The 26,703-nt window shown below is 35.0% G+C and overlaps 1 protein-coding gene across 12 annotated transcripts in view; it reads right to left on the bottom strand.

Annotated features, from left to right (window-relative positions):
• Positions 1-3,177: 3,177 nt before the first annotated feature.
• The window catches only part of SCN2A (sodium voltage-gated channel alpha subunit 2), an 81,871-nt gene continuing 58,345 nt past the window's right edge, over positions 3,178-26,703 (bottom strand). For 8 of the 12 annotated variants that reach the window (XM_004428245.3, XM_087435319.1, XM_087435318.1 and 5 more), the window contains 9 exons: positions 24,520-24,674; positions 22,736-22,909; positions 18,660-18,782; positions 16,044-16,325; positions 14,654-14,707; positions 11,572-11,709; positions 11,099-11,203; positions 6,039-6,309; positions 3,178-4,449 (listed from right to left, as the gene is read on the bottom strand). In XM_004428245.3, coding sequence (XP_004428302.2) covers positions 3,254-4,449; positions 6,039-6,309; positions 11,099-11,203; positions 11,572-11,709; positions 14,654-14,707; positions 16,044-16,325; positions 18,660-18,782; positions 22,736-22,909; positions 24,520-24,674 — 2,498 coding nt within the window. In that variant the 3' untranslated portion in view covers positions 3,178-3,253. Of the gene's footprint in view, positions 4,450-6,038; positions 6,310-11,098; positions 11,204-11,571; positions 11,710-14,649; positions 14,708-16,043; positions 16,326-18,659; positions 18,783-22,735; positions 22,910-24,519; positions 24,675-26,703 lie in introns of all 12 variants that reach the window. The other 4 variants (XM_087435317.1, XM_087435322.1, XM_087435325.1 and 1 more) reach the window with 2 other exon arrangements.

Here is a 26,703-nt window from a genome sequence, read left to right as displayed (position 1 = left end):
CTGACAGAATTCTCTACCACCTATGATCCTAGAAGAAAACGTCTGATATAAATGGATTAGTGTCACACTACAAGATAAACACCCCAAGAGCCATCATATAGGGAGCCTCATTTTGTACATGAGTTATATAATGAAGCTCTGAAGGGGACAAGTGCATTTTCCGCAGAGTATGTTTTTTCGCTATTGGGCAAGGATATCCTAACTCATTGGGTTTCAACCCTTAGTATAAATCAGTATCAGTGGGGAGCCTTAATAAAATTAGATGCCTAAGTCTCAACCCCAGAGATACGAGTTGAATTGGTCTGGTCTTGGTCCACGCATTGGCATTTTTAAAAAGCTTCTCAGGTAATTCTAATATGTAATCAGAATTGAGATACATTTCCCAAACTGCTTGTAATTAAATGAGAAAACCAAATCTGTGTCATTTGGGAATTTTGTTTATATATTATAAAGAGTTGAGACCTAAGCACACTTAGAATTTTTGCCAAGGAAATTGTAGAGATGAATATAGAGATAATGGACTTTTATAGTGACAGCAGATTATTAGGGACCTAAGTGTGCAGAGATATTGTCTACAGACTGTAATAAACTAGAAATTTGGTGAGCAGAAAAGAAACAAGGAGAATATTCTGAATGAAAAATCCTTGGAAGCCCAAGAAAGGGATGGAAAAGTATTTAGAAATGTAGATCAAGAATACACAGGGAAGGAACTAAAAAGGAAAAGAGAAAAACAAAACAAAATAGTAGGTAGCCAAGAAGGAGAAAGGATGCACAACTTAAAATGTTAGTCAATTTTTTATTAATTTTTGTAACTTTCCACTACTCTACCCAATACCATAGCTAGTTTTTTGGCCAATATTAAAGCCAGATATTCAATGCGTTCTTCTTAATTTCCATTCCATGAAAAAATTTAAAGATGAATTATTATATTTAATGTGTATTCTTTATATTTATTTTTTTCTGATCATTTTTACATGATAGAAATTTACCTTTAAATGGCATTTCAAAGATAGAATCAAAGACAGAACAATTAAATACAAAAACAAAAGCAAAACCTTTATTCTTTTGGCTTGATTGTAATGTGGTTTACCGCTCTTTGTGGTTAAAGCATTTTCCTGCATGCATTTCACCAACACACTACAAGTCAATAGCTTTAGTATAAAGAATCTACATTTAATGTTGCTCGTGAAAGAAACACAAAATGTTTCGCTGTAACTGGTAATATAGTTTCACTACCTGGTGTTGTGGGGAGAAAAAAACTTGGATCCTATATCATATCTGATACAGTTCTAATGTCATATGGGTCAATAAGAATAAAATCTATCTGTGTAAACAAACACTGGAAAAGACTGATGATTTTACTGAATATAAAGACTAGGTTGGAAACATCTGATTCAAGCAATGCCAAGAATAGCAACTGATCTTTCCTTAAGCTTCTTTCAATGATAAGGCATTACTATTTGAAAGCAAATAAACATTGGACTCAGTCTGAGATTTGTTTTACATTGAAATGTGTGCAAAGTTTACAGTACTAATAAAAAAGCAGAAACCTACACTGCATCTTAGTCTTTGTTTCTTATTTTGTGAAGTGCTTTAATTTAAAAGTGCTAGGAACAGAAACTAACAATAGTGACTGTGACATCAACCTGAAGATACTTTTAATTTCTCATTTTATGTACAAAAGGCTGAAAAATAAAATAAAATGAACTTTTTACAGTATTTATATTTTCTTAGAAAACTCTAACCATATATTTTCAACAGATTTAAGCAGCTTGCAACATGTTTGTACAGTCGGGCTTTTCACCACGGAGTGTTCAATTAAGATTGGAAGAATAAAAAGCAAGAAGCTCTTCATTGTTTGCTGCAACCTATTGCTTAATGACATGAAGAATGAGGTCTTGATAGAACAATTTGTTTCACTTTACCACTGACATATGGCTTCCCATATTAGACTTCTGAACAGTGGAAGGAGTAAGATACAGCAGCATAGGCAAGATAAACATGCAGCAGTGACAGCTTCAAATTCTAATGGAACCAATGACATCATATTACCTGTTGAAAGCTTGCAAACTATACTTACTGTGGTACATATTTGATGCAATAAATACTGTGCTTAAGTCATCATTTTTGTTTGCTCAAACATGCACCACTGGGTAAAATTACTATTTACAAAGCAGACTTGTATTTTTTAAATTGACATATACTATGTCAACCTTACCAAGAGCAGAAGATGGCTAAACAATACTGCAGGAAAAAGCAGAATCAACTTTATAAAGTGGTGGTGGGGAATGCTTTTTGGTCAATTCAGGTTCTTAGAAAGGACTGATAGGATATTTTTATTTTATGTCAAAGGACACTTATCAAAAATGTTATAGTCATGCTACCGGGACACTGAATGACTATGTGATGGTGTGTGTGTCTCTGTGTGTGTATACATATATATGTACATACACGCACATATACATATGTACATATATACATGTACATATAATGGATTATGTAAAAATAAAACAATTCTTTAATGTTTGTGAATTCTATGGAACATTTACAGGCACATTAAAATTTTTCTGGATGAGACATCTTAAAAACATGAATAGCTATTTAAGCACCTCAAAAATCTAAAAACATCCTGAAACAAGAAGTAAACTCTTTCCTTTTGTGATGTGATTTTTTTTTCATGTGTGAATGAGAAGTGCAGCATGCCTTCATTTAAAATATATCCAGTTATACAATAGAGAAATGTAGACTTCCCTACCTTTATCCCTCTCCCCAAACATAAACCCATTTACAAAAATAGTCACATATAATAGTAAACAACCTGTGAATTAAAAAAAAAGGTGATAAATTCACAGCATACATTTTGTAAAAATATGGCAGGTGTGGCAGTTAAAACATAAACAGTGGTGACAATTACTATTATCAAGTGTCACATGTTGAATTTACATAAAAATTTATCTTCCCTCCCCCCTTTATATTGGTTCCTATAGTCTGAGTAGCCATTACATCTCTGCTCTTCAGCAGTGTCAGCTGGTTGTGAAAACAGAAACCTCCTGTCGATGCTGATTTTCTGGTTTATTGAGTTCCAGTTTGCTGACCAGAGGTCCTGTCTTGTTATAGGCACTGACCTTAAGTATACATTTGTAAAAACAGTCAGTTTGGCATAGACCTCCTGTGGGAGTCCTGTTGACACTAATACACCACCATCACAGGCTGTAAACAGTTGATCACAAAATGGAATATTCTTTGTTTCTTTTTACTTTTTACTTTCCCTGATATCCTTCCCTTTGTCTTCCTTTTCTGACTTGTCTTTTTCAAATTTTTCTTTTTCTGGTTTGGTCACACTATCATACGAAGGTGGCGAAGTGGTGGAAGGTGTCATATCGGTTTTCTCCGGAGTTGAATTCTCATTTAGTTTATCAATGAGGATATCTTCTTTGATAGGTGTTCCATCACCTTCTTTGCCTTTGTCTTTCTTATATATACATGAAACCTTTTTAACTTTTTGCTTCAAGAGGTAGCGTCTATAAGCCCTCTGGATAACAATAGCAGACACCTCCTCTTGTTTGCGTTTCAAAGTGGTTGTAATGGGCTCATAGGAGACTTTGGAGGGGTTCGATGCCATGAATCGCTCTTCCATCTGTATTCGAAGGGCATCCATCTCTCCACTTTCACCCAAAACACGCTTTGTAAAAGCAAATAAGATGTCAAGGCAGTGGATCCGGTCCCCACTGACCATGGGCAGATCCATGGCAATGAGCTGGACTTTGTTTGGTTTTGCTATGAGAAGAGGAGGATCCAGGGCATCTGCAAAATCAGAGAGCTTGGAGAACTCTATAAACTGGGTCGCATCAGGATCAAACTTCTCCCAAACCTCGTAGAACATCTCAAAGTCATCCTCACTCAGGGGCTCTGCACTCTCTTCAGTAGCAACACTGAAGTTCTCCAGGATGACAGCGATGTACATGTTCACCACAACCAGAAAAGATATGATGATGTAACTTACAAAAAAGAAAATCCCAACAGATGGGTTCCCACAGTCTCCCTTAACTGAGCTTCCAGGGTGATCTTTTTCAGGGTCACAGTCTGGAGGTCCACTATTAAGAATAGGTGCTAGTAATCCATCCCAGCCAGCAGAGGTGGTAATTTGGAACAGGCAGATCATGCTGTTGCCAAAGGTCTCAAAGTTGAACATGTCATCAATTCCAACTTCCCTCTTAACATAGGCAAAGTTGGACATTCCAAAGATGGCGTAGATGAACATGACCAGGAAGAGCAGGAGGCCGATGTTAAACAACGCAGGAAGGGACATCATCAGAGCAAAGAGCAGCGTGCGGATCCCCTTAGCCCCTTTGATCAGACGTAGGATTCGGCCAATCCTGGCAAGACGGATCACTCGGAACAGGGTAGGGGACACAAAATATTTCTCTATCAGCTCAGCCAGAAACATGCCTATGGAAAACCAAGATATAACAACAAAAATAGTGTTACATTTAATAGCAGAAAATAAAATGTTACATTACTAAGATAAACACTAACTAGTTTTACAAAATGTGGACATGAGAATTAGGTTTATATATACACACATACATACATTTTATATATATATAAGTAAATATACACACACACACAATCTGCAATATTTGTTCAGCAAAATGAAACTGGTATGTTTGGTGTTATATCATTAACACCTTTATACTAATTGAAGGTATTAATAGTCATTTTTCCTAGTTCAAGAAAAGCATTTATCAAAAGCAAGACTCAACCATCAAAGGCCTAAAGATGTCACAAAGTATATGGCAACCAAGCATAGAAATGGATTTATATTTCTAAAATACTAGTTCTAGAATTTGCATAAGAACTAAGGGATAAGGTGTGTGATTTTGGATCAGCAATGTGAGAGTTCTTATTCTTCTGAAATGGTTGTGATCCATTTTATTTGGGAGGTGGCAGGATGATGTGGAGGAGAGAATCCATGCTTTGGAGACACTCATACTTGAGACTGAATTCTGGTCCTTGATTTTACGCATCACTAAATGGTGATAATACCTAGTTCTTTTGTTGTCGTTACATTTACTGAGTCTTTTCTTTGTGCTAGGCACAGTGCTAAGTGTATTTACCTACATAATCTCATTTAATCCTCACAACAACATTTTACAGAAATATTCCTTGGAAAACCAAGGATTAGAGGGGTGACGTAACTTGCCATAGGTCAGAGCTGGTAAGTGGTGGAAAGAGTGAAGCTCCAGGCCAGGTCTGTATGACCCTCAAGTCTCATCCCTTAATCATTATATTACTGCCACATAGCACTATCATGAGGATCAAATGGAATGGCACATTCTTTCAAAATTCTATTTTATCTGAGAAAGCGTATAAATAGTGGAACGCTATTTTTCTCTCTATGTATATGTTCTCTTTCTTCAAATGGGGAGAACCTGGTCTTAAATCTCTTACATTTACTTTCAGAACCTCATTTAATGTCCTATACATAAACACTTAACATGTATTGATGATAATGAATGTTTTGAATTTTTGAACAGAATGTCTACTTCTGAAAAAGAATATCACAAACCATAGAAAACTATCTGAACCCAAAGATAACATGAAGCTTATGTGCGTGTGAATATATATAAACATATATACACACTATTCCAATTATCATGGAGATCTTATTTATGGACTATTTGACTACTTCTAATGATTTATACGTGTACGTGTGTGAATTGTTTATTCAAAGCAATACTTATTTATACTACAGGGGTATGACTGAGTACAGGAGTACTATGTCAAAGTTGAAGTTATTGTCTTTTGAAATGAAACAAGATGATAAATGAAAGCTGAAAAATATAAATTCTTCTTTTTACACATCATTTCATGCACAGCATGCAATCAGAGAAATGACAAGCTGAAGAATGGACTATTAGACTTTTACTTGAAATTTGTGGATGAATGAGAAAGATTAGTGAAAAACACTTTCAAAGATTTAAGACACAAATTTTCACTACTAACTTCCTTAATTAATTAAAAGCACCTCTTCTTACCTACAATGGAGAGAATGACCACCACAAAATCAAAAATATTCCATCCGATGGTGAAATAGTAATAACGAAGAGAGATTAGTTTCAGCACACATTCTCCAGTGAACAGAACAATAAACACTAGATTAATCCAGTATAGAATGTTTGTCATTTCTTGACTCTGGTCATCAGTTTCCACCATCATGGTGACCATGTTGAGGCAGATGAGGATCATGATGCTGATATCAAAGACTTGTTTGGTTACAAAATCGAAGACCATTCCTTGGAATTTGTTCTGGAACAAAGAATATGCAAAAGTTCATTTAGAAACTGGAAAGAAAAATCAAGCTCAACTTATCAGATTTTAACATAGCAATATGAAAATGCACCTTTTATAAAAACTCCATGTTTATTTATGCTTGGAAGGAAATTTTGTATATTGGAATATCCGACTCTTTCCAAATGTATTTGTTTTATTTATACTGTTCATAATACCAGATTTTATAAACTGACTATGTCAAAAACCACCTGTTATGTTCTCAGTGCCTAGAACATCATCATGTGTATGACAGATGTAAATAATTGCCAGTATAACAAACCTTTGTTATCCCAAGTGTTGGGTGTGGGTATCAAAATTAACTTTTAAGAACTAATAAATACTTCTCCAGCTTTTTCTGTCATTCTTTTTTCTAGTCTCTGCCTTTATATTCTCTCCCCAAAGCCACAGCATCTTAAATTCCACCTTAAGGTTCAGCTGAGAAGATGTTTTAAAAATTACAGTTCAAGAACAGGACATTCGCGGAACAGCTGGTGAAATCTGATTAACTTCTGTATTTTATCTAACGATATTGTACCAAGGTTAATTTCTTAGTTTGGTAAGTGATCTACGGTTTTCTAAGATGTTAAAGTAAGGGAAAGCTGGGTGAAGATTATATGGGCTAACTTCTACAAGAATAAAATTATCTTTAAAAATTTGTAGTTCATAATTCAGATATTCAACCTTTGCCTTGTTCAGTTTGGACCTTATTTCCAAGCATTAACTGGCCCTATATCTTGTTTATGAAATTAAGTCCTCATCTTGTAAACTAGTTTTGCTTTGGAACCAGTTTTGTTCCTTTTTGCCTGTATCTGCTTAGTATTTCAGGGACTCTAGGCCTTGGGCCCTGACTGACTTCTGCTAGGCTGTCCTCTACCTTCTCAACTAGAACAACTGATGTTCTGCTACCTATGCACTTCATAGTCTGCTTTTCCAGAAGGACACATTTATCGGTTTGGATTCTCTACACTAGTGTTTTGAACTCTCCCTGGTGAGAGGCATCCATTACCCCCTATTGAAATTCTTGGACATCAAACCACACCTGATGTTATATTTTACTCTTTTCTCTGAATACATATTTGGTCTGCTGGACTGGACTCCTACTGCTGCAGCTGGATCTGTCCTCCCAGGGCCTCCTTCCACCTAATAAATGGTCTAATTCCAGTTCCAAACCCTCCCTTCTTAGTTCTTATTTACTGCAGTTTACTTTTCCAAGCCTGGTTATGTTCCCCTTGTTTCTACCCTTCTGATATTTCCTAACGCTCTTCTACCATATCATTTTATCTTGTTTATTTGTCCCCTCTGTCTTAAACAGACTGCCCCTACTCCTTCTCTGTCTTGTGAATTCTAACTCAGTTTTAAGTTGTAAGCACTCTGTGCTCTCAGAAAACTTGGCGCTTACATTTGTCATAAAATTGATGACATTGTATTGCAAATGGCTGGCTCTTATTTAATTTTAATTTTCTCTTCTTTTGTTTAGAGGCTCTGCAAGGACAGAGCAGTGTCATTTTTCTCACAGATACATCACCTAAAGAGTAGTAGGTTCAAAATTGCTTCAAAGCAGAAACCTGGTCTTTATTTTCATATCAGCACGATCAATAAATAGCTCCTTAGATTTCCTGCCTTTATAGTTTTCCAACGGGTCACCACAATGTACAACTCAAATCCCCAGTTACTGACTGATGTCTCCAATTTAAATCCCAGAGTGTAGAATATGCTGGAGGAAGCTATATAACCCTGGAAGCCTGTTCACCAAAGATTTATGTTCTCTCACTTCATCTTGGCCCTTAACAACGATTAGCAATCCTTTGTGCCTCATCTGCTCCCAGGACAGTTCCAAACTTCTCAGAAACTTCCCATTCTCTTGCCCTCTATTCTTATTTCATTTTTGAAAACATCAAAGTCAATCGGTGTAAAGAAACTCCTCTACTTCCTTTTGCATATCATATTATCTTGATTTCCACATCTATCTTTTTATATATTACTCCAAATTCATTAGAGGCTCAGTCCCTTTTCCTCTCTAAATCTAACCTAGATCACACTGTTCTTGGGTCACGTTCTGGGCAACTTTATTCTATATTTAATCCCTATCTCTTCAATCTCTTCCTCTCCAGAACTCCTGCTTTGCTTGAAACCTAATCTCTCAATCTTAAGAAAATTTATTTTACTACTTCTTCTAAATATTCATTCTCTCTCAGACTCCACCCCCCCTTTGATTGATTTCAAATTCTGCAAACTAGCATCTCCAATTTATTCTCCATTCATATCCCTACTTCACATCCTGCATGACACCACTATTCATCCAGTTGTGTAAGGCAGAAACTCATAAGTCACCTTTGTTGCTTCTTCACTTCTCATGTTCAATTAGTAGACAAACCTTTTAATTTCATTCCTGTGATAGCTCAAAAATCCATCCACTTTTATTAATTTCCACACCACCCTGATTCATGCTACCTATTATCTTTGAAATAGCTCCAAAACAAGTCACAATGCATACACACTGCCTCCGTCAATACTGGCTGAGTGATCTTCACAAAACCCAAACTGATCAGGTCCCCTTCAATGGTTTCCCGTTGCTCTAACGATAAAGACAACTCTTGAACGTGGCTTACAAAGCCCAGAAAAGTCTGGCCTATCCTGACCTTTTCATTCTCAACATGTCCCAAATGAACCCCCATTCTCTGCATTTCAGCCTCACTGGCTTTCCTACCTCAGGGCCTTCATACATGCATTCCCCTTCTCCTAAAGGGGTCTTTTCTTCCCACTTTGCCTATTGATACTTTCTCTTTCTTCTTCTATCCTCAGCCCATGCATCACTTCAGTAAAGCCTTCCCTGATTAATTAGCCCCCTCTCACTTATCAGCTCTCACAGCCAAATGTATTCTTTCCTCCTTGGATATTTCCATCTGTTGGTGTGACTATGTGACTACTATTTGCTTAACCAACTAGACTCTATGTTGTTTAATATTTAATTCCAAATGCTTAGCACAGTAAATTGTTAATGAATGACTGAATGGATAGATTTTACCAGATCATTTCCTAATTTTCCAAGTTGTCACCAATAATATTCTAGCTAAGTACACTGATCTTTTCCCATGCATTCCTACCCCTATCCAGGTACATCTATGTGTCACTTGATGTAATTAACCAGCCTCTTTTTAAAAAAAAATTTCTCAATCCTATATATAGATAGATACTGCCTTATTGATTAATTTCATTCCTTCATTTATTTATCTTTTCCTATAATGGTTAAGTGCCCAAGGCTTCATACTCAGCACTTTTTTTTGTCTAATTATCTCTCAAAAATGAATCTATGCTTCGGAGCTCAACTGAATTCTATCTGACAACTCTAAAATCCTTATCTCAGGCTGACATCCCACAGGACCTAAATCTATATTTCCAAATGCCTTTACAAGACTTTCATTTATGTTAGTGGAACCAATAATTTCACAAAACATCAGCTGTTTTAGATTTTCCATTATCCACATGTCTTCCCTCTTTTCCTATATTTTATAGCTGCTTCATCCCATTGAGTCTTCTTATTGGCTCATTTATCTTCTATGTTCCAGTCCTACTGGCATGACCCCATACTATGGACTCATCTTCTTGGGCATAAGGGTTCATCTTGTCTAAGGCTCAGTGTTATCTCGTCTCTAACATCTTCCCGTATCAATCTCTAAAATCTCTTTTTCTTCACGTTACCATGCTGTTCTCTTAGCTAATTGCATTTGTGTTGCTTAATTATGATGAATTTCCGCACATTCATAATGGTAATTTGACTCGTTTAACCCAGAAAACTCACTGATTCAAATATGTCACTATTCTCGACTGAAATATTTATTTCTGTGGCTTTGGAGTATACATTTTCTTATATAGGGAATGTACCCTGCTTTTCTTTCCATCCATTCAAATTTCTCAAAGACTAGGTTCAAATTGTACATTCCTTATGTTTTATCTGATATAGCTATCTTTCTTTGAGCTTCGGCCAAGTTACAAACTGAACATGAGTGTGGCCAGTTTTATATTGTCATTCATGAATTCATAGAGTCATGATTCCTGGGGAACACTGGATTACCTTGCACCACGTATGCACCGGCGGAGGAGTTCTGAGAGTTAATATCTAAGCTATTCCTTCAGGAGTGATGGAAGAACTCAGAGATTCTTCCGACAACAATTCTCTGCAGTGACCAAACAGAACCAGTTGCTACTGGCAAATATACAACTGGAATAACCACAGAAAGTCATAAAAAGAATGACGCCATCCGATTTAGGGACAAGATGCTAGGGGGAAACATGAGGTTTTATTAAAAACAAAAAAAAAAACTATGACCTGTTTCATTAATGATTCCATTCAATCTGCAGAGTTGGACAGAAAATGGGACATATCTGAGATGTACCCATTGTCCCAATCGCACCCACTGCACTCTGAGAACCTTCAATATTTCCACATATGTATATATGGATATGTTTTCTTCTCTCCATTATTAGAAACTCCTCAATGACATCAATCCTATATAATACTATAGGCATATAAGTATGAAAATTTTTATTTATATATATTTTATATGTTTATATATAAAATACAGTATATAATTTATACATATATATATATAATATGTATACTTAGGCTATTTAGGATAGCTAGTCACATTGCTAAGGTAAAAAGTTTGTTTTGCAAATTCACGAAAATACTAGTATCTAGCAATTTGGGCTGTGAAAGTAATAGATAACATAGCTTTTATTGGTGATGAAAGTATATTATTCTTACAGCAGGTCGAGGTATGGGTTTTTGCGGTTTCTTTGAACCCAGTTTTTTCATTGCATTGTAGTATTTCTTCTGTTCTTCTGTCATAAAAATGTCTTGACCTCCAAAGTAAAGAAATGAAAGCAAAACTTGTTAAAATCATGTTCTTTGCTAGCTATAAAACTCACCTTAGTAACTGCGTGAAAATTGGCTCCCACATTTTATTCTAATGTTGCTAATATTTGTATTTATGGAGATGCATGTACTCAATACATAAATTATGTCATATTAGTCAATCATATTTCTATACTAACAATACAAATACATGCTATCTGAATTATCAATTACTTAAAAACTTACAAATTATTAAGTATCTCAAAATAATTTCTGAATTTTATATTCTTTCTTTTTGGTGATTGCATTTTGGAGCCAAAATGAAACTGTGTGACATTTTTAGTTCACGTTTTAGAGTAAAGATGAAGTTTTAGTATACTTATCTTCTTTTTTTGTTGATTGAAGTTATCTATGATGACACCAATGAAAAGATTCAGAGTAAAGAATGAACCAAAAATAATAAAGATGACAAAATAAAGATACATGTACAGATTGTCTTCATACTTGGGTTGTAATTCTACCTACAAGATACGAAGAATGATAACTATTAGGACAAATACTTGTTTTATAAAAATGACAGTGAATTTTCAATTCTCAAATCATGTCTTTAATTGCCGGGAATGAAAAAAAAACAAACATTACCCAGATTTTATGAAACAAATCTAACGTTTATTAAGAGTCCTGCAAGACTATTCACTGACTTGAGAAAATGAAACAACTCATAGAAAAGTCTGAATAATTAAAATTAACTTCACCTAATAAATGTCTACATCACAAACACACTTTCCTTTCTAAACGAAGACACCAACAGGACATGCAAAGTGAGGATTTCCTCCTTCCACAGAAGAGATGTTAGAGTCACAGGCTTCTATGTTAAAACCTTTAAGATTTACTCTCTCTGATTCAGTTTCCTCATCTGTAAAATGGAAATAATAGAACCTAAACCTCATTGCAGTTGGAAAGGTTCTATATATTAATATATGAAAGTGCTTAAAACAGTGCCTAGCCAATATAGCTAAGTGTGAAGGTCTGATTTCTACTGCACATCTCTTTTGGCAGGTTAGAATCATTATTGAACGTGTGGATATGGGTAGAATCTTTCCTTTCTGAAAACTAGTCTATTGAGTCATTCTACACAATAGGCCTTTGACACTATTTCTGTAACAATGGTACACTCTCTTGTCCAGCACACTTTTGATGAAAAAAAAAAGGTGTGATAGTTGGTTTGAGCTTTGGCTGTAATCTGTAGTTCAGGTTTCACGGGATATTGTTCTACTCAACTCAGTTAACCCGGCATAAGTAGTAATGGATACAGGTAATGACCCATTGTGTCGTGAAGTCAATTTAGAGGATCATGGCTAACATGATATTTTTTTCCTAATGAAATAGAGTAAAATAGAAAATATTGGAAATATTGTAAAAGTACCTATTCTTTGATGAGACTTTTATTTCATTTCTGTGTGTGTGTGGATAGTGACATAAAATGATATTTTTAAATATTTTTAAATTAAATACAATACATACAGAAAAGTGCACAGCACCTACATGTAAAATATAGTAAATTGTTACCTTAGTAAAGTGAATATATAAAGTGAATCTCATAACCCAGGACATTGTCAGGACTTCGAAAACTCTTGGTGTATTCTTCCCAAACATAAATTCTACATTCCTGTTGGAGGTAACCACCCTGAGTTTTCTAGTAATTATTTCCTCGCTTTTTCTTTGGAGTTAACACCTAAGTATGCATTCTTAAACTATAAGGTTACTTGTGTCTACATTTTGGCTAGTAGACACATTTATTGTAATTCTGTTATATTTTTAAGACTTATCCACGTTATTGGGTATACTGTATTCATACATCATTTTCATAACTGTATAATATTCAATTATTTGTCATTTTCTACTACTTTGGAGTTGTTTCTAGTTTTTTGCTAGTGCAAAAAAAGTTATGTTCATTCTTGTACATCGATTCTCCTATAAACATGCCCAAGTTTCTGTAGGCTATATTGCGAAAAATGGAATTGCAGGGGCAAAGAATGTCTTGTACTTTATTGAATAATGTGATAATGCCCAACTTTTTAAAAGGCATATTTATTCATTTTTCCCCACCAGTACAGTATAAGAGGTCTTATTGCTGTTCATCCTTGGCAGCACTTGGTATAGTCAGACTTTTTAATATTGACAATCAGGTAGGTTTAAACCTCTCATTTTGGTTTAAACTTGCATTTCTCTGTTGACTAATGAGAGTGAGAGTGAGCAAATTTTCATAATTTCAGTGACCAACTGACTCCATCTTCTGTAAAGTGCTTGAATGTCAAGGAGTTATGTATCAGACAGTATATACTAAGTTGTTAAGGAAGAAACCAAAACTAAGTTGCATGTCACTTAAGTTATTGATAAGGAAGGTGGAGAGAACTTTAAATAAATTAATCAAATAGGTAGGAAACTACTGTAGAAAGTGGTTATGAGCCCACGGTTTGTGGTAAGAGTTCAAAAACATGTTCTACCATTTAACACATTAAGCCTCTTTGTTCCAACGGTAAAATGCAGTTAATATCAACTACATGATAAGGTTATTATTTAGGATTAAATGAGATAATGTAAGAAATCCCTCAGCGTAGTGAGTGGTAATAAATAATAAAATTATTATTATTTGATAAAGCTCATAACTGGGATTCCTGATAGTGCTTACAGAGATATAATGCAGGGCTTTGAGCTCTTGTGCTCTCTCTCTTTTTTTAATAAAGTGGGAAAAAAACCCCAAAACTCAGGAATTCTTTCTGAATTACCACCTGGTTGTTGGTGTTAGGGAAATAACATTTTGAGTTCAATTACAGTGCTCTGGCAATATACCAGAAGCCAATCTCTATTTTTCAAAATGTGAGTTCCTCCCTCATTGTTAAATAGTGAGAAATTAATGGAAATTGTACAAAAAATTTCAAAAATACTGATGTCTGTAAGGTAGGTTGTGAAAGCTCCTTCCTTCTACCACAAAATCTCACGTCTCAGAGAAAAACACTAATACATTTTTTGTTTGTTTTGTTTTCTGTTTATTTTTATCCCTGTTAGTCAGATCCTTCCTAGTACAAGGAAGATCAGAAGCTGGAAGAAATCTATGACAGATGAACAAAGTGCCTGTGAGGGCTGCTTATGCACACATGGCCAGAATTATCAGAGCCAAATATAAAATGTCTCATTTTGCAAACACAGTCAACAAATTTTTAAGTGGCAGGTGCCACGCCAGACACTAGAATAGAGACGTTAAAAGATTCACAGTGAGTAGAGAAAAACATTCACATCAAATTTTGGAGGAAACAATAAAAGGTTGAATATTTTATTTTTGTAATATAGACACGCTCTCTAAATTGATCCATAGTTTTATTTCATTGACAACATCACTAAATTACAACACTGTGGAAATATTCACTGGATCAATTTAAACAATTTCCCTCTAAACAGACTTACGTTTCGTGAATCGACAGCTGCATACATGATGTCCATCCAGCCCTTAAATGTGGCCTGTAAAAAAGTCGCATTATTTAATTTGTTTTCCTCCCACAAATTCTAATTTTAGAAAAGAAATTAAGTATCAGATTAATTGACCAAGATTCATTCCAAAAACAGGTATGTAAAATAGTTTGGGGTTAATATTTAAACTCTTTGGGCAAAGTTTTATAATATATGCATTGAAAATACTTCAACTTTATATTCTCTTATAGCATCTTTAACATCTATAAATTAATTATGATAAATGATAACAATATGCTATCACAAAAGCAATTATCAACAACCTTGACTCTGATGTGCCTATAAGAATATAACATGAAATTTGATGACATAATTTCATGTACATAGTACTAGCAACAGGCAAGTTGAAAAATATGCTGCATTGTTTGATATAAATGCTTTCTTTTCTGCTTATTCTTTTCTAAATGGTATTATCACCAATCACCAATCATGATGGTTTGTCCTTGAAAATCTCCTCAATATTGTTGAACAAACTATTTTGAGGCAATTATTCTATAAGAAGAAGCCATTTCCTAATCTGAAAACAAAAATTGCATTCAACTACAATTTATTCTATTTGTTTTTTTATTATATGGACACAGTAATCCTGGAAACAAAAGTCTTGTACATTTTTCAGGTCCTTAGTACCACAGGCTCTGTCCTTCCCCCTAATATTCATATAGTGTTGGGTACTGTGTAGGTGGGTCATCTCAGGCAGCACGTGGACATGATTGAGTGATCAGTTGAGGAGCCAAATGGATTTTTACAAATTTATAGCAGACATAAAAGTCTTGGTAGGAAGGTTTTCACTTGCAGGAGAGCAATCTCCCTACCTAAAACTGTTCAACCAGCAGACAGAGAGATGAGAATCGGGATTGGAGTCTGGGCGAGGGGTGTAAAGGTAGGGAGTTTTGTTTACGGTGGTAGTGAAGCTTGGGTGGGTGGAGACTTGACGAGGGTTTAGATGTTGTCTGGTTCCTGAGAAGGAGTATAGAAATCCGCCACCTACCCCCGCACCACCTCAAACACACACACCTTTCCAACCCCACCCTGGGGCCAGTGCCTCTACTTTGCTCAGAGTAGGGATGGGGGAAAACAGTGGGAACCTACATAGAAATCTTAGTAACAATGGGCTGTTGCTGGGGTACCTAATGCATAGTCTGGGAGACTATAAACTTTGTAGAGCTGTCTAGTGTCCAACATGGTGCAGAAAAGATAGTTCAACAATGATTGAGGAAGAATTTAGACAGAGGGGCCTGAGGAAGCAAGTATTTGCAAATAGTGAGAACAAAAAATTTTAAACTCACTTTAATAATACATCACAGAGAATAATAGAGTGGTTACTTACTACTTGAAGCAGAGAAAGATATCCAAGTCCCACGTTATCAAAGTTTACTTTCACGTTTTTCCACCTGGCAGTTTGATTGCTCTCTATGAGGGCTTTGCACTCACTGTAGTTGTTGACCACGCTTACGTCAAACATTTCTCCAGTGGTGTAGTTAATACAATGATAAAACTTGCCGGCAAAGAGATTCACTCCCATGATACTGAATATCAGCCAAAAGATCAGACAAACCAGAAGTACATTCATTATGGATGGAATGGCTCCTAAGAGAGCATTGACAACAACCTGGAACAGAAATGAAAAGGAAAAATAAGTGAAAAGTCAACAACAAATATTTATTTTTACCTATTTTAAAACCCTATGAAAAGAACAACAGTGAAATGACAGAAGACATATATCTGTTCTTAAAGTTAAATATTGGGCAGAAACTAGTCTCTGGTAGCTCCAACTAAGAATTTTACAATTACACTTCAGAAGGATGTATAAAAATAAATTTTATATTGTGGAATGTCTTTTCAAGAAGTAAGGATATACATACAGCAAATTTTCATCAAAGAATGGAACTAATTACAAATGCAGAGAATAATTAAGAATACAAATAGTAACATGACTACAGAAGTCATGTCATGTGAATATCACAATTTTTTTTAATCATGCAAACCGTACAATTTACTATTGAAATTTTGAGAATAAAAGAGAACACTTCGGGGTCAGTTTCCAGGATGAAAGGGAATACTAATAACGATTATTCTGAGAAAGCAAGTGTAAACCAAGCAATGTAGCGTAGGGTCACCCTACATACAAAAAGTCTGCAGCCAAGAGACTGGAGCGCGGAGATTGAACATGTGATGAGGAGAAAAGGGTTTGGAAGTCAGGAGATCTGTATTCAGTTCATATCACAAAATAGCTGTGCACCTTTGGCCAAGTTATTTAACTTTTCTAGCCCTAAAGGTCCTCCTTTGTGGAATCCTTTTCAGAAGAAAATTCTCAAATTATGAAATGACAGAGTACAATAACCAGAACATAGGTTTGGCTATAAATGGCTTTCTTTTCAGAAAAGACTGCAATTTGAGTTGCACGGTTTCGCCTGATGGCTTTGTTGTTTGAAGCTTTCTCAGTTAACCAGGGCCTTTAGGGACATTTTTCAGCACATTTCTTAATTATCTCTGAAGTAAATATTAGCTAAATATCTTGTTCTGTACAAGCACACCTAAACTACACCAGAAATAGGCGTTAGCAATGAATAGACATGTAAAATATAAGAAATACATGTACTAGCTTTCATCAAACCCCTTATGGGATAAAAAGTATGTACATATACATACATATATATACATATATGAGTAGCGATATCTTACAGCAACAATACCAAATGGGGACTTGGCGAAAGGCATAATTCATCTGCAAATTGACACCTGGAGCCTATTCAGTAAAGGATAACATTTTAAGGCATTTTTAAATGAAAGTAAGTTTTAAAGAACTTATTACAGTGTTAAGTTACTACTAGAATTTCAACTCTCTTTGATAATTCAGAGGTTCTTTTACACTTGACACTTCATTTTTAAGTTCACCACCAGGAATGCTCTATTACGCAAATGCAAGAAGGTACCATTTAATAGAGTTCTGATTAAAAAAAAAAAAAGCTGGACAGCAAGGAAATAATATATGTGTTTTCCAAGACAGTTAGATCTATGGAAGGACTAGGAATTTAGGTCCTTATATATGCAAATTCTATATAGAAAATATGAAAATTATTCTAGTACTGAAAGTTTGATTCTCTATTTTAAATTAAATCTACTACTGCAAAAAACAGTGATTTTAAATTGCGAAAGTAAAAAGAATTTAACAGCTAACAATTCCCTTCTATGCAACCATGCACACACACACCTAGACACACCATTCATTTCTGGTCGTGTTTGCAACGTTTAGAGAAACTCCTCAGTAACTATTTTCAAATATCACAAAAAGCACCATTTTCTAAAAGTTCCTTTTTGAATAGCTAAATCCACTGAGACAGGGCATCATTTCCTCCGTGCGGAGGGTATGTGGTCTCAGGTTTTGTGCCCCAGGGGATGACAAACGGCAGCACAAATTCCTCCTTGTTCCTTTGTACCGCCTTTCTAAATGAGTGTTAGATTTCCACAGCTGACCTATTTTTTTAGCCATCTCAGCCTGTGTTTGAAGGCTAAACAGCCAGATTCAGACTTAAAAGGCTCAAAACACATTATATGGAGCAGTTAAGAAATGATGAGGAATGATTTGGTGGTTTTAAATTACAGTGAGTGGGATTTCCTGTACATTTATAAATGGAATGAACATCACTAATCTTGACTCACATCAGAAGCCTACACAACATGACAGAGATTTCCCACAGAGTGAAAAATCTAGTTAGAAGCAATCTAAGTGTTTCTAATTAGAAGCAATCACTCAGGCATTATATTCTGTGAGGTCTCCAACAGTGTCAAGTGTATGGATGTCTGACAAATATTATTGATTGATTGGTTACATCAATATGAATGTTGAAGACACAGATTCTCCACGGATTTGTCATTTCTAAGTACACAATGTCAGTCTATTCTCAATTATAATTCCAACAAATTCTAAAGCATTTGGTCTTACCCTCATTCCTTCAAACCGGGATAAGGCCCTCAGTGGCCTCAGAGCTCTTAGTGTTCGGAGGGATTTGATGGCACCAAGTTCTGAGTAACCCAAGGCATTTGCAGTTAAGCTAACCAATGAGACCTATACAGAAAAAGCAACACAATTTTCTTATTTACCAACAAAAGTGCTTACACAGTTCAACCTTGCTCTATGCAATAGACCAGTACTTCTCAAACTTTAGTATCAAAATCACCCGGAGGGCTTGTTGAAAACATAGATGGCTGGCAGAGTTCGATTCAGTAGGTTTGGGGTGGGGCCTGAAAATCTGCATCTCTTCAAGTTCCCGGGTAAGGCTATTAATACTGGTCTGCAAGCCACTCTTTGAGAACCACTGTTATAAATTTATGAAAAAAAAGAAAATATACATGTTCTCTTTTCAAGATTCTTGACAGGAATATTTTTTAAAAATTAAATGTAAAGCAAGAAAAAGAATGACAGAAATGCAATCTTCATCTACAGATATGTAAAACTTTTAACATTTCTCACATTATTTAGCAGACCTGAAAGGGAAATTAAAATTTAGTACAAGTACACAAGCAAACTATGCAAACCACTGGTGAACCTGAACATAAATACATTCAGAAAGATCCAGGCATCTAAACAGTGGCATTGTCTTTCCGTAAATTTCAGTGTGAGGGCATAAAATTATTAATTAGGTCAAATTAAAATAATTAACTAAAAAAAAAGAAAAATTGATATTTTAGTATAACTGATTAGAAATTACCAGAACAATGTTTTCTTTAGTCAATTTATATAGATGACTAATGTAGTTGATAAAAGTTCTAAATTATAAGCTAAAAAGGAAAAGAACAACTGTCACTGGTGGCACAGAAATGTCTGATTTCCTTAGAAAATACATAGAAAACTCATTAAAATTACATAAGCTAAGAAAAGGTATTTTCTCCTGAAGTACACCTGAATTTCAAAAGCAGACAAATGAAAATAGATGTGTAATATAGCTTTTAAGAGTATGGTGTTAACGGATATTTGAAAAATATATTTTTTAAGAAAAATAAGTGAAGCATATAGAAAATTTTTACAAAAAACTTGACTTATTCAAACTAATTTTGCACAAGTAATCTGAAATAGTGAAACCTGTACATTTGGAATAATTTGAACTATAAAAATTTATCTTAAGTGGTTTATATATTCTTCCTAAAATCTAAACTTTTAGGCTTTGTATAATAAGTCCCCGCTTCACAGATCATTGGGAAATAAAGTTACTGAATTATCATTTATTGTGAAGATTTTCTGTATGTAAAGTATGAGGCCCTGTAGTACTTTTCTGCTCTGAAGACAGAACCAAAAAGAGAGAGGCATAAATTAAAGGATGAAAGATAAAAAGTTAGACATAAGAAAAAGATTCTGAACAGGGGCAGTATTTATTGGCTAATTAAAAGAAGCAGTAAAATATCCAATTTTATATGACTTGTGTAGCTAAATGTGAAAAAGAGATACATTTAGGCATTCTCTTTCTGGAGCAATCTCCTAATTGGTCTTTTGGCCTCTACAATCCCCTTTCTACTCCCTCATTCACACCTCCACCAAATTTCTCTCCCTAAAAGAGCAAACTTTTCCTGTCACTTTCCGTAGATAATTCTTTAATGGCTTCTTCTTTACTAACTCATAGGTTGAAATCTCTTTGGATGGCGTCTCAGATTCTTCAAACTCTTCTCCAACTTACCTCTCTTACCTTATCATCCAGCTACAAAATCGTGGCGCTGTGCTTACCTTGCAGGACCACTCGTTTCTGGAACAGGCCCTGCTTGGCACGCATCAGTGTTTTAATGCTTTGGTGTCCCTCACCTCCCCTGACCTGCTGACATTCTCATCCCTCAAACTACAGCTCACACTGCACTGCCCTCAAGAAGTCTTTCCTCCTTCCTCAGTGAAGTGAATGGCTCTCCTAATACAGATGTCGTTTTCTCTGTGCATACATATCTGTCCTCACTAGTCGACTGTAAGCTCCCATAAGCCCAGAAAAATGACATTCATCTTTGTATCTTCAGTAACAAAATAGATGATCAATAAATATATTTGACATAAAGCAAATTATTGATTAGTTTACTACATTATCATAATAGTTTTCTTAAATCTAAGAAGGCAAACATCAGGATACAGTAGGTACAGATATCCCCCGATTTTCAAAAGCTCACAGTATGCCACTTTGCTTTCACTAAAGACCTCCATTAGTATCTATTTTCACTAACCGAAGGAAATCCGAAGAGGAGTTTTGCTTTCACAAAAAAAAAGCGAAAATAGTGTTCAGTGTTTGTTTTGCAGCGAGCCGTGTATTTATCATATCATTCCTGCTTTTACTATACATTAGTGTAATTTTAGCTTTTATGTGTTATTTGGTACGATTTGGTGGGTTATTTTTGGGGTCTGGGAACGTTCAAAATTTTCCCATATAAATCAATGGTAATTGCTTCTTCACTTCACGCCATTTTGGCTTAACAAAAGATTTCATGGAACCCTCTACTTTCAGATAGCAAAGGAAGCCTATAAGATAAGCACCAACTGCCAGACAACTAGACTCTCTTAAGAATTTCTTTATATTTAGGTAGTGTTGACTTAATGCCTTTATTATTACATAGATATATTAAATATCAGATATTTTTATTATAAATTTACCAATGTATCATAACCACATACAGAAAATAAAGTATCATCCATAATCACATTATACAAATAAAAGAATGGTTATTCTTGGTATATTTTTCCACCGTTTGTAATGTCCAAACATATTTGATTTTTAAGTATTAATTATTGTCTTATTTTATTGCTGTAAAACTTTTTGATGTAATGCTGCACGTAGCTTTATATGTTGTGTTTAATAGTAGATTTGCTTTAGGTAGATTAAAAAAAATAAAACAAAGTTTTTTTTCTCTTAAATTCAAATAACTCTGTCTCATAAATTTTCCTTCTGTTTGGTGATTAGAGAAAGCTTATACTGGATTAAAAGTTGATTTTTTTCTCATCTGAAACTATGAAAAATAATTTTGTCCATGAAAGGGTCCACTTTTTTTCTTTGGCTAGCTTGAAACGTAAATTTTATATATCAAAATATGTCTTTAATTGCCAAGAAACTATTACAATCAACAGAATATTATCTTTAAAATGCACTATTTAACACATTGCACTTTGCTGCAAATTCCAGCATCCTCCTCCTCTATGTTGATGGTGAGCATCATACTGTCCTCTCCCCCCCACATCCACAGTCCTCTGTCCTCATCGGCTCACCTAGTCTTTTCTAGATAAAAGGCCTTTAAGTTCCTTTCTATCGATTCTGAATGAACTACTAATTTAAAAGGCATTTAAGAAGTAAATCTCCAAAACTAAATAAAAATGATTTTTAAATTTTTTGTTCAGTTAAGATCTTATATTTGTGAATAAAAGGTGAGATCTTCCTCAAAATTCTCCCTCAGAAATTAGGGAATAACCTCATATTCAATTTTTTAAAGCCTCTTATATTTCTGGTACTCCATCTTACTTTATTTTCAACACCAATGCAGTTTAATAAAACCTTTAAATAATTGGTCCATAGCCAATCTGTTTCTACCATCATACAAATCAAGAAGTGTCTCTTCTATTAGGACTTTCAAATTTCTCTGTAATTAGTAATCCATCTGTGAGATAAACACTTCTCAACAGCCTCTGGTGATGACAGAGATACTAACGTCAAAGATGCCTGTGAAGAATTTAAATACAGTTATTAAGTGAAATGTGAGAGTTAAAAAGCAAAACTTCTACATTAATATATTATTTTGTATAACGTGGGATTTTAAATATTAATTTGAAACTAAATAAATATAATAAGGTGGCATTTGATGGTTTCATCTATGAAAGTATATGCATTTAAATCAGCAAAAAAATGTTAGGGCATCTTCTCATCGGGAAAATGGGAATCATCATTTATATTTGGGCCCATGCAGTCTTTACTGAGAGCCCACTATGTGCCAGGCACCATTGCTAGGACTAGCACGTACCATCACATGCCAATGGAATGAAAGAAGAAAGTGCAGAATACTCACATCCACAATCAGGAAATCTAGCCAGCACCAGGCATTGGTAAAATACATTTGAAAACCATATGCAACCCACTTGAGAAGCATTTCCAGGATGAATATATAAGTGAAAACTTTGTCAGCATATTCTAACATGGTCTTAATGGTTTTTCGCTGCTCAATATATATATCTTCAAAGGCCTGTAAGTGAAAAAATTTCATTGAGTTTCATTGCTATAAACTGTGTCTAATTGATGTCTTATTAGAAAAATCATTCTACCAGCCTCTTCTCAGGTGCCTAAGGCTGGAAGGCTTCCAGTTTCCCATAGTGGCATTTCGCTTTATAGTTATCTGTACACAAATGGCTGTTGACTGGGCATTTCAGTCAACCGATGAATTCAAATAATTTTTAAATTTTGGTATCAGGGTATCCCAAAGGAGCTTAAAATTTTTGAGACACTGCCAGCTGCTTCTCTTTAGAGCAGGAGGTAGAAAATCATCTGCGAATAGATCTGCTTTGTTCAGTGCAGAGTAACTGGAATGTACCCTCTCAGTAACGCTCATGTGAGGCAAGGAGCTCGCTTAGCCTGGAGAAAGGGGAACAGATTCTGATCTTTCACTTTCTCCTCTCTCTCTCCTGCTCAATTTAGGCATGTGTGTGGGTGTATGTTGGGAAGCCCCCTCTGCCATCATTTTGCAGAGTTCTTTGGAAAGGGCAGGGGAACTCATGTGTAGGAGCCCTTGGGCCTTCTGGAATGAAAAGGCCCTTTATCTAACTCAATTCCCTTATAAGAAAAACTATCAATCAGGATAACCTGGTGGTCTGGATCAAGGACACAGGAAATTTTTCTCTTTTGGAGATAAGAGGTATCTGGGCTTGTGACCAGAGCTCAACACAAGGGCCTAAAGGCTTTTCAGCTCAATTTGTAGCTGAAGCTGGAAGCCCCTGAGAAGCCAGCCATTGTGCCAGCATGTTGGTGACTTTGGAGAGCTCTGACTGGGTGTAGTTGAGAACCAAGAGCTACTACAGCAAGGGCACTGGTGTCTGAGGAGACCTCACACTTCTCCCTCTACTCAGCATTAAAACGCAAGGCTGACCGTCTCTGCTCTGAGTACATGGCAGTATGCAGGATTCTTAGTCAAAACAGAGGCAGGCTGAGAGACGTCCAGATACAACGCCCTAATCCTCCTACTGAAATCAACTCACCAAACACTCTTGTGACTTATCAAGAAAATAAAAGAAATGCAACCACATTTGTATAACCAGATCGGAAAACGAGCCACACTCTTTCCATTAAATCAATATTTTAACCAAATTGACCATTCTATTGACTAAAGTCAGACATAAATTACATTTGTAACACTTTCGCTTGGCTAGTAGTCAGTAATAAAATTAGTCTACTATTTGCCATTCACTGTGGTTGGTACTGATGAACCAGCATGTACAAGACAGGGGAGTTCCCTGCAGCGATGGAGCTTGTGTTAAGCAATTTGATATATTAGATGATAATCCCATATCTTGTCTACGTAGTCATTCTTCATAAGCACTGTCTCTGATGACTAAAGTCAGAAAGATCTTTCTTTAAATATTACAAAAAACCATACTGCTCTGAGTTTGATTCAATCCGAGGCCTACTCCAGAACAATAAAAGTTGCTATTTATTGAGCCTCTCATACTGGGCTAAAAATATCACACAATGTCTCTCATCCTCCTAAACATCTTATTGTAAAAATAGGTAATAGGAGGTTCATTGAAAGGAAGGGCACAAGGTTTCAGGTAAAGGTAAAGGAGCAGATCATATGTCACCTACCAGCGCCCCACTGCTGAGCAGAATCATGAAGACAATGAAGGTTTCGAACCAGTTATGCTCCACTATCTTATAGCAAGTTTTTCTCAAGTTCCACCAGAGTTTCCCTTTGCCTTCTTCTATGCTTATCTGACAACACTTGAACTTCCGTACACAGTCTAAAATACGTCAAAGTAAATGAAGAAAAAAAGTTACTCTTCGATTATGTACATTTGGGTTGGAGGGAGATTCATCTACATTATTACCTGATCCATTGTAAATAACTTTATTTTTTAAGATGGCTTCCACTTATAGAAATAGAAATCATCTATATGGTTGTTTTAAATCGTTCACTCAATAAATATTTTTTTTCATGTTTTTGGAATTATTATAATGGATTATATTACATTATAAAAACATATTATAGAAAAATAGAGAGAAAAATAAAATCACCAAAAGTTGATATTTCCATCCTATCTTTATCCTATGAGTGTGATTCCACTCATATTTGGACATTACATATATTTGAATTCTAATTAGTTCACTTAATAGTATACTATAAATATTTCCTTGTTACAAGTAAATGGAATTTTGAAAAGTTTCACAATACTTCTCTAAATAATATTACCAGACTTAACCAGAATTTATATAACTATTCCATTGTTATTAAATATTTATATTGCTTTAATTCTGGCTATTATCAGCAACAATGTAACAAACATCTTTGTTTAACTTGTGGATTACTAAATTAAAGGCTCATCAACAAATACTCACTGAATATGAGCTGTATTCAGGGAATTGTATTGGGCAAATTATAATACTAGAATGTGTAAAATATGGCCTTGCTCTAAAAAGACTGTGCATTTTAAGTAGGAGAAATTTGCCCACAGATTCTGTAGTTATAAAAAGCAACAATTATCACAAGATAAGGTATTGTGGGAGTTCATTGGCACAGATTAATTTCTGATATTGAGCTTTGAAGCTAGACTTTGAAGGATGAGTAAGAATCAGGTCTAGTACACGGAGCTGTAAAGGAATGGAGAAACAATGATACATAAAACTTGGTGACAGAAAAGTCTGGAAGTTGCATGAAGGAGAGAATTAGGAATCAAGACTAGAAAAGATGCTTAAAGCCAATCTGAAAAAAGGACCTGAATGAGTCTGTTAGAGAACTTGGATTTTATGTGCTAATGGGGAAAACATTGAAAGATTTATTTGGGAGTCAAGAAGATTTACCTGATGAGAACACTGATTTAGAAGTATCTATTCCTACACAAAGTATTGGACAGATAGAAGAAAGAAGACAAAGAAAGAGCTAAGAGTCTATGAGATTCAATCAACTGAACGTTAAAAAAGTGAGAGCAAGGGTAATGGTGGTGACAGTGGTCAGAAATCAAAAGATACTGCCGACTTGACAGGACCTGGCAGCATGTAGAATATAGGGGCGCTGGGGTGTGGGAGAGAAAGGAGTCATGAGATAGGGTTTTAACCGTGATAGAGGAAACTTGTTCAATTCATAGAAAAACGGAAACCTCATCTTGAAGGAGCATGATACTTTACTGCATAGATATTTACCAGATGCTACTTTATAATGTCAATTAGCTACATCATATCCTTTGTTTCATGAAAATTTAATGGTGTTATTAAATGTTATTAGTTTCTTATTTAAGAAATAAATAGCATATTAGTCATTTCTTTCAGGGCAAGACTTTTTTCATATTTCTGTCTCCCAAAAGATCAAGAAGAATTACATGCCCTGAAAGTATCTGTTGTAATGAATTCAATGGAACTGTATTTAGTTGGGATGTTTTTCCCCCTAAAGAGGATATGAGCTGAACAAACACTGTTTAATAGAAAAAGACCAATGTTAGTGGGAAGGATAAATGCCGAATTTGAGATGCTGGTTTACCTCTGAGAGAGAGGGAAGGGATTGGTATAAGGAAGGGGTACAAATGGAATAAGGAAGGGGTACAAAACGGGCCTCATCTGTATCTGTTTTACTCTTAAATAAAAAGTCTGAAGCAAAAATGACAAGAATATTCAAACTGTTAAAGTTGGTTAGTGCGTATCTATGTATTATTCATTATTATTTTCTATAATATTATGTTGGTAATATTTCATACTTAAGTTTTTTTTAAACTTTACAAAACACAAATGTTGATAGTATAATTATTATTATGCATATATTGTGACCCTAAAAATAAACTA

Source organism: Ceratotherium simum, chromosome 9 (assembly GCF_057802395.1).
Source record: "Ceratotherium simum simum isolate JZ-2026a chromosome 9, ASM5780239v1, whole genome shotgun sequence".
Classification (NCBI taxonomy): Eukaryota; Metazoa; Chordata; class Mammalia; order Perissodactyla; family Rhinocerotidae; genus Ceratotherium; species Ceratotherium simum.
The sequence above is the reverse complement of the archived record's forward strand: the minus strand, read 5'-3'. Positions and strand labels throughout refer to the sequence as shown.